The 9,266-nt window shown below is 34.5% G+C and overlaps 1 protein-coding gene across 1 annotated transcript; it reads left to right on the top strand.

The window, feature by feature from the left end:
* The first annotated feature begins 7,796 nt into the window (after positions 1-7,796).
* On the top strand, positions 7,797-8,722 carry LOC105745595 (olfactory receptor 5AC1-like). The gene is given in 2 exon segments (XM_058296504.1): positions 7,797-8,474; positions 8,477-8,722. Coding segments are annotated over 2 exon segments (924 nt in total).
* The last annotated feature ends 544 nt before the right edge of the window (positions 8,723-9,266 follow it).

Genomic DNA, 9,266 nt, shown 5'->3' with positions numbered 1-9,266 from the left:
ATTCCCTGAGATGTATGTTTCTTGATTTTGTAACTAGCTGGTTTTAAGATAAACATATTCTTTTATTTTTTATTTTTAAAGATTTATTTATTTATTTATTTATTTATTTATTTATTTATTTATTTATTTATCTCCCCTTCCCTCCCCACTCCCGCATCCCGGTTGTCTGTTCTCTGTGTCTATTTACTGCATCTTTTTTGTCCGCTTCTGTTGTTGTCAGCAGCACAGGAATCTGTGTCTCTTTCTGTTGCATCATCTTGTTGTGTTAGCTCTCTGTGTGTGCGGCACCATTCCTGGGCAGGCTGCACTTTCTTTGGCGCTGGGCAGCTCTCCTTATGGGGCACACTCCTTGTGCATGGGGCTCCCCTATGTGGGGGACACTCCTGCTTGGCACAGCACTCCTTGTGAGCATCAGCACTGCACATGGGCCAGCTCCACACAGGTCAAGGAGGCCCGGGGTTTGAACTGCAGACCTCCCATGTTGTAGACAGACGCCCTAACCACTGGGCCAAGTCTGCTGCCAAGACAAACATATTCTTGAGCTTCAGCCCTTTTATAAGGATGGTCTTCCCATGGCAAATGCCATGTGCAAGGTCCTTCCTGAATTTCTGGACTTGTGTCTTGTTCGGGGTTTTTGCTTGTTACGTGTTTCGGAGTTCCCTGTTTAGGAGTTTAGTTGTTTCATCTTTTCCAGGTGTTTTAATCTGTTAAACTTCTGCCCCAGATTGTTTCCCTCGATAGTTTCTAACCATATTTTCATTTTCTCAAGTTTTTTTTTTTTTCCCTGGAGGGCAAATTTGGGAAGGACAGGCACACCAGAGGGGAATTTGTCAAGACAGTTTTCACAGCTTGAACATGGCCAGGGATCCAAGAATTTGTCACAAACTGGCTCCAAAGTGCTCTTGGGAGGGGATCAGGAAGGGTGCTAAGAGCATCTTCCATGGCTCCCCAAAGGTGCACTTTCTTACATGTCCAGAAAATGCAGATCTTCAACTAACTGTCCTTCAAAGTCTTGAGGGAGCTTAATATCTTTAAGTTTCCTCAGCTGCTGATTTCCTCTGGAGTGGTTCAAACCATGGTCACCCTCAAAGCCAGGACCCCAGTGATCCAATGTCATTACTCAAAAGCTCTAATCAGCAATTGGCCATTCTCACCACTGGTCTTTGGGAACAGAAATTTTAAGTCTTTTCTTGTCACTAGTGAACTACCATGGTGTCTACCTCACAGAGTTCTGCTGCAAGAGTGAGGGCAGACACTGGTAACTACCACATGGAGAGAGCACTTTACTAGTCTTTACCATAATTCACCATTCTCTTCTTCCCACTCTTCCATGGATCCTGTACAGCATTCTACTGGCCCCCAGAGTTTAAAAATAATTGTCTCAGACCGTTCTTTTCTGTTTAATATTGTTCCTGTGGTAGTGCTGAATCCTGGAGATTCCTACATTTCCCACAATCCTCTCTTTATGCAATAATTTTTGAGATGATTTCCATGCTAAGAAGCAAGGTACCCTTTTGCTTGGAAGGCATGAACAAATCATGAAAATTTTCACAGAGAGAAAAATTTGTCCTTTAACTGAGGGAAGCATGCAGGATTTTCATACCCTAAATATTTCTCAGATACCACCTTTACAACTCAAGAAATTTGTGTAAAATCATTCATTTTTTCCCCCAGAAATTCTGGGGATTAGCATCTTCTAAGTAGTTCAATTCTTGTAGGTAGTCAAAATGTCCCAGATAAAGAAGCACAAGATCATACTTTCCCCTGATGTTTCAAGTACTTGCAATCTCATATGACCTTCTTTGGAATACATAGCTCTGTCCACTTACTCATTGGAACTATGGGGCCTGCTAGCTTCACTCACTGGAATGATTTGTACCTCAAAGATATACGGGAGTTATTTTTTTGTAAACTGTCAGAAATTAATGCCACTCCCAGAGACTCAAAGGAAATAGTAATGGTAAACTCATTATATCCTATTTATTTTACAATCCTCATCTTTGAAAAAAAATCACAGATCATGGTCGGTAATGGTAGACTATCGTAAACTTAAACTATGTTGTCGTTCCTATTGGTATTGTTTAGTGATGTGTGGAACCTTTGTTAGAACACATTAGCACAATTTCTGGTGATAGATATGGCTATTGATATGGTGAAAACATACTTTTTCAATACCAACATGGATGACTAACAGAAGCATTTCACATTTATCTGAAGTGGGCAACAGTATACATTGATGGGCAAATCTTGAGACCTTGGATATTTTTCAGGGTAGCAGGTTGTTCCATTGAAGTGATGGTATCATGCTAATTGGACCTGATGAGTAGTCTGGATACTTTTGCAAAATTCTTGTGCTTTCTAGAATAGCAGAGACATCCTACAAAAGATGTATTTTGGAGTGCGTAATATAACATGGGCCAAAATAATATATATGAAAGTTCATGGTAGCTAGATCATTAAATCCATAGTTGGATTTAATGGAAAGAATAGGGCAGCATTAGAAGATCCAGGTTGTTGTTGACAAAGTGACCATATGAAAATTGGGTTTTACTTCCTCAGAGAAAGACTGAGAGGATTCTGTTTGTGATAAGCAGAGTAAAACAGGTCGATGATAATCAGAGAACTGCAGTAGAAGAAACTATTAGCTGATCATCAAATCCATTTTCTTTTCTTCCTGGACACAAAGCTTCACTTTTCAATTAGCTTTGGTCATAGGAGTGATTTTAGGAGCAAAACTGATATGCATCGCTTAGAGTTATGGTTCATAAGAACTTCATATTCAGGATCCTCTGTGAACTTCCCATTTATAGCTTGATCCAAATGAGAATAGCAAACAATGAAGAAAGTTATGCATGGAAAATGCTTGTGAAGGATGGAAGGAGTATTGGATTCTGAGTCACCAATTGGAGTAGAATAGTCTTCCCATCAAGAACACCTGTTTTCTACTTTTTAATGAAGGAGACCTAAACTTCTATTGTAGTCTATTGAGATATTGGGGATTACCTGTTAATGAAGCTAGTGTTGCCATTTACAATATACAATTCCAAAAAATATATACTCAACTGTGTACAATTGTACATTGTATATGATTCTCAGTATGGATATTTAGACTTAAGAATTTTAGTTGTTATTTTATGTGCAATTATAATTTATAAGTTTTAAGTGGAAATCACTGTGTGTAGAAAGTGGTGGCCAAATTGTGTTCATTTTATAAAGATTAGTTTGATATCAATGTGGAGAATGGATTGGATGAGTGTGTTAGCAGATGCTAGGATGTTATTTAATTAATGCAGGCAAGAGATGAATCTATTTGGATTTGGGGAAAAATATGAAGATAAGAATAGTTGGTTTTAAGATATATTTAGCAGATGGAACCTAGAGGACTAGGGCAATGGTGGAAAAAATCATGTCAAGGGAGAGTGTTAAGGATATCTGTCTGGTTTATGGCTTGTATAACTGACTGCTTGGTGACCCCATTTCCTGAGACAAGAAATAAAGGAAGAACATCAGGTTTGGAGGTGAGACAGAGGAAGATCTTGATTTTAAATTTGGACATATTAATTCTAAGGTATCTTTGGAGTATCCAAATGGACAAGTCAAGTAAGTAGTTGAGTAGTGGTACCATTAAGATAAATGAGGAAAAAAAATTATTCTAAATTCTGTTCAGTGATATTTTATAAATAAGTCCATACAGTAACTCTGAGGACAAAACATATAGTTTTTAATTGTTATAACTACTTGTGTCCGGGTGATTTCGTGATTAGCTCACAATACCCAGTAGAACAATTTTGACTTCACCCAATTGGGAATTCTTTGGAAAATTAAGGGAATTTCAATTTTTTAAGAGTGGGTTTGAAAATAGAAGAAAGAAATGCTATCACTCTGAGTTTGTAATTTTCAAGGAAAATCAATTCACAAGTAAAATGCATCATTTCTACACTTTTCATGTTACTTTAAGAAAATGAGCACATTTCCAATTTCTTAGGGTTTTACAGGAACTGGGTGAGAGTGCAGATATTTTCATAATTTCCATTATTTCAGCATTTTAATTTGTCTTTGAGATAAAATATCTAAGTAAGAAATTAATATCCTACACAAGCTTTAAAAATTTTTTAGAAACTAAAATATTGTGGAGCGAAGTTAAATGCTTATCTAAACATATGCATTTCAGTTTGAGTTTTATTGTGTAGGTAGAACATTAATTAGGAAGTTTTGAAATAATACACTTTGATTAATTGAAGAATGAAGAAAATGGAAACATTTGTAATAATGATAAGAATAATTCAACATTTTCAGAATTGTAAAAAGTTTTCTTAATTGAGACATAATCGATGCATTTAAAATCTAACTTATTTGTAATTTTTCAGGTTGAGAATAATTTTTGCTTAAGGTTCGTCATGGATTGCATTAAAAAACATCTTTAATTTCACAGAATCATGGGAATATGGGCTAAAGTCATTCAGGGTAACTTCTATAGCCTCCTTGTGTTATACATAACATAGCTCTTAAGAAAAAAAATCACAAACCTTACTAGTTCTTGGCTAAATTATACATTGCAGGTACTAAATTAGAAAAGTCATTTATTTGGTTATTGAGGTAAACTCGGGGCAAACTCTCTTAAGTTTCTTATAATCAGTTAATATTTTTGCATGTGTTGTACATGCTAGGGCTCCCGGTGGGTATATTTTTCAAAGTAAAAATTCTAAAGCACATTAATTCTTATTTATAGTGAAGATAGAATAACATTTTACAAACTTCTCTTAGGCTGATCATCCATTATAAGAAAATGAGCCATTATTCATGTTTTTAAATTAGACAAACCTAGTTTTTAAAATATATTTTTACAGTACAATTTTTTATGCTCCATAAGTATTGAGAAGTGTGACTATAAAATTATGGAAATGCTTTTATTCCGCAACATGACAGTAATCTACATGCCTAAATGTATTTGTTTTCTTTTTCAAGGTAATCTAGGAGGCTCTATTTTTCACGAGAAAACTCCTTTTGGGTGTTTATTTCAGAGAATACTTATAAATCATGGCACAAAATTGATCTTATTACTTCATGCAAACATGAAATGTAATACTTAAACAGTAACAAGACCTATAAAATGTGTATGAATAAATTTAATAAGAAAATTACTGAAATGACAAAAACTCTAAAAACCATATTATTCGACTTGAATCCTAGCCTTATACAATTATAAATAATGTTTGAGTATTACAAAATGAATCACATCTATTCTCAGTGGTCAATAGACTCCCACTGATAATATTCAAAAGAACACAATAAATTCCCTGAGGACAATTTCTGCATTTTACTGATGTTTATTAGGAAAATTCAAGTGATTAAATTTGTATAAGAAATCTTAGTTACAAAACACATTCTTTAAAAGGAATAATAGGGTTTAATTGTTTTTGCTTCTTTTCTCCACTATCTATTAACATTTTGGAAACTATTTTTTTCACATATCTCCCGTATATGTGAAAGAGATCATAATATAGCTGTTACTTTTTTCATGTAACTCTTATTTTGATTTAGCCCTCTTCACCTCCTCTTCATGTCTCCCATTCCTACCATTAAAGAAAAAAAATTGTTTATTGCCAATGATTTTCTTCATATAAAAAAAGAGATTTAAAAATGCATTGCTTATTTTAAGGTAATGGGATCATATTACTTGCACTTCTCTATATCTTACATTTCTCAGATAACTATGCATTATGAAAATTCCCAGTTCAATTGGTATAGCTCTTATTTTCATGGCTGAATTATGTTCTTTATTATGAATGTACTATGATTTATTTAACCTTTCATTTTTCATGTATCTGGGATTTGCCACCTTCAATTATTATGCATTGGATATATTTGCATATTTATCTTTGTTCAGTGGTGCTATTCTAGAGTATATATAAAAATGAGATTGGTAGATCAAAGGATATATACATTTATTTTAAGTAATGGGATAGTATACTATTACTTTACAAAAAGGTTGTTATATATTCACATTTCTATGAAATAGAGAAAAGTAGCCTTTTGCTCATCTCAGCCAGCAGTGGGTATTTTATATTCACCATAACTTCTGCTACTATGATACATGAATAGGGAGGTATATGTGTGTATGTGTGTTTGTGTGTGTGTGTGTGTATCATCTTTGGTATATAGAGAATTGTGAATCTTTTAAGATATTTATTGGCCATTTTGATTTATCTTTCTGAAAATGTGTATATTCATATCCTTAACTAATTTTTCTTTTGTTTACCTTTTATCAACTATTTTAATGATTTATTTTTATTTAATAGGGATTAACCTACATCTTTCATATAGATAGTAAAATGTAATTATCAACTTACTTTATGTCCTTTGGCTTTGTTTACTATGCATTAAAATTACATAGTAATTTTAAAAATATTGGTTTCCTTCTCTTGCCTAAAGTTTCTGCAATTCCTTTGCTAACTTATTGCCTCCTCAACACCTTAGAAAATATCTATGGTGTGAGGAAGGGACCAATTTTATTTCCAGACAGGTAGCCAACAGTAGCAGCACAATTCATTAAATCAATCACCCTTGCCTTAGTGAATTGAAATATAATATTTGTTTTGTGCTGCACTCTCATATATACTATAATTCACTTATGACCACTCTATTCTTTTGCACTGATTCCCTTAATTACTTGTATGCCAGTATCTTAATATTTTGTTTACTGTGGCTTTATTGTAGTTCAATGTCAATTAAGGTACTCGTCACTATTATTATTTATAAATTTTTGGCCTTCTCTAACTTGTTTCTTCATATGAGTTTCAAGAGGGTATATGTAGTCATACAAATTTATGTTATTAGATTGAAAAGAATTTGTTTTAAATTTATATGTCCAGGTGAGTTAGCTTTCAAAGACTTAGAGAATTTTGTGTATATGTAACTAGACAAATGAAGTTCAAAGTGAAAAACCATTGATTAAATAAGATGAGACTCTTAGGAATATGTTGGTCACAAAATACCTCTTAAATTTTTTTTTAATTTTAATTTTTTAAATTAAATTTTCTTTTTAAAAAAAGATACATAGATCACAAAAAAGTTACATTAAAAAATATAAGAGGTTCCCTCATACCCCAACCCCCACCTCCCCACTCCTCTCGTATCAACAACCTCTTTCATCATTGTAGCACATTCATTGCATTTGGTGAATACATTTTGGAGCACTGCTGCACCATATGTATTATAGTTTGCATTGTAGTTTACACTCTCCTCCAGTCCATTCAGTGGGTTTTGGCAGTGGGTTATGGCAGGATCTTGTTAGGATGCTGCTCCTAACAAGTGAAAGTTGCAGCTTCTACTCTCTGGTTTGTTGGACTTCCACAGGTCAGCTAACAGAGAGGTGAAAATGGTTAACCACCACACCAGGGAACTGAGAGTGCCTACAATTCCAAGTAGGAGAATCGCATCCATCAACCATGTGGGATCTAACCCCCCTCTAAATATAGAGGTGGAGTGGAAATTACCAACCCAGGGTCCACAGGATGGAGGAATAAAATATGGATTAGAGTGAATTTACAAATGAACTATTGTGACTAGTAATGAAAGAAACTGTGACACTGATGTGGAGAAAGTGGCCACAGTAGTTGTTGAGGGCAGGGAGAGGGAAGAAGAGATGAGATGTGGGGGCATTTTCAGGACTTGGAGTTTTCCTAAATGAAATTGCAGGGACAGATGCTGGACACAATAATACCACTTTTTAATGATTCTTTTGTGACTGTGTTCCTCACTTATTTTTTTCATTTTAGTGATTGGCCAGAGTAGATATGGAGAAGAAAAATAAGACCCTTGTGACTGAATTTGTTATCACAGGACTTATAGATCATCCAGAGCTGCAGGTCCCCTTGTTCCTGGTGTTCTTGGTGATCTACCTCATCACCATGGTAGGGAACCTTGGACTGATTTTGCTCATCTGGAAGGACCCCCATCTTCACACCCCCATGTATTTATTCCTAGGCAGTTTGGCCTATGCAGATGCATGTGCTTCAACTTCTGTGACTCCCAAGATGCTTAATAATTTTTTATCCTACAACCATGTGATATCCCTCTTTGGGTGCATGGCTCAATTTTATTTTATTGGTTCCAGTGCAACTACAGAATGTTTCCTTCTAGTAGTAATGGCCTATGACCGCTATGCAGCCATATGTAACCCCCTAATTTATCCAATGACTATGTCCAATAGGCTCTGTACTCAGTTTATAGGTATTTCATATATTATTGCGTTTATTCATTCAGTGATTCATGTGGGGTTGTTATTTTGATTATCATTTTGCAGGTCCAATATAATATATTATTTCTACTGTGAAATTTTACAACTGTTCAAAATATCTTGCACTGATCCCAAGGTTAATACACTTCTGATTTTAATTTTTTTGGCCTTTATACAAGTCTTCACTTTTATGATCATCATAATCTCTTATAGCCAAGTCCTTTCTGCCATCCTGAAAAAAAAAAGTCTGAAAAGGGCAGAAGCAAAGCCTTTTCTACATGCAGTGCTCATTTGCTTTCTGTCTCTTTGTTCTATGGCACTCTCTTCCTCATGTATGTGCGTCCTGCGTCTGGCTTAGCTGAAGATCAAGACAAAATATATTCTTTATTTTACACGATAATAATTCCCTTATTAAATCCTTTCATTTATAGCCTATGGAACAAAGAGGTTATACATTCCTTGAGAAGAATAATTAAGAAATAGTTGTTGGAAAATGATAGACAATTTTCAAATAGTTTCTTCTTTACCTTTGTTGTTTGATCAAGTTTTTCATGTTTACTTGGATATGGGTCCATATGAAACTTCATGTACATGCCACAAAAGTTTCTTAACATCACCCCAACTAATTTTTTTGAAACATTGTACTCCATTTTTATGTGAGCATTTAGCATTTGCACATTAGCTATTTGCCAGGAACTTCCAAAGTTACAGGTATTAATTGACCGTTTTACCAAAAAATATATTTAATTGAGAACAGAGTGAATCACTTAGCTCCTGAAGGAGCCCTACCTACTGCTCTGGACTTGCATGTTAATAAGGCTTTGTGGTTCTCTCCCTTACGTATTAGTTCCAGTAGATTCATAAAGATAAATCTCTGCTTCTTGGAAGATTATATTCCTGAGAATAAATGTACAGTTTAGTGACAAAAGTTAGGAAAAAGTGAAAAATCCCAGAAAAAATAAATTTTATGACTCAGGAGGAAAAAATTAATCACAGCTCATATTTACAAACTCCACATACTATTTTA

The sequence above is a fragment of the Dasypus novemcinctus genome, chromosome 4 (assembly GCF_030445035.2).
Source record: "Dasypus novemcinctus isolate mDasNov1 chromosome 4, mDasNov1.1.hap2, whole genome shotgun sequence".
In the NCBI taxonomy this organism is placed as follows: domain Eukaryota; kingdom Metazoa; phylum Chordata; class Mammalia; order Cingulata; family Dasypodidae; genus Dasypus; species Dasypus novemcinctus.
This window is presented reverse-complemented; position numbering and strand designations above follow the sequence as displayed.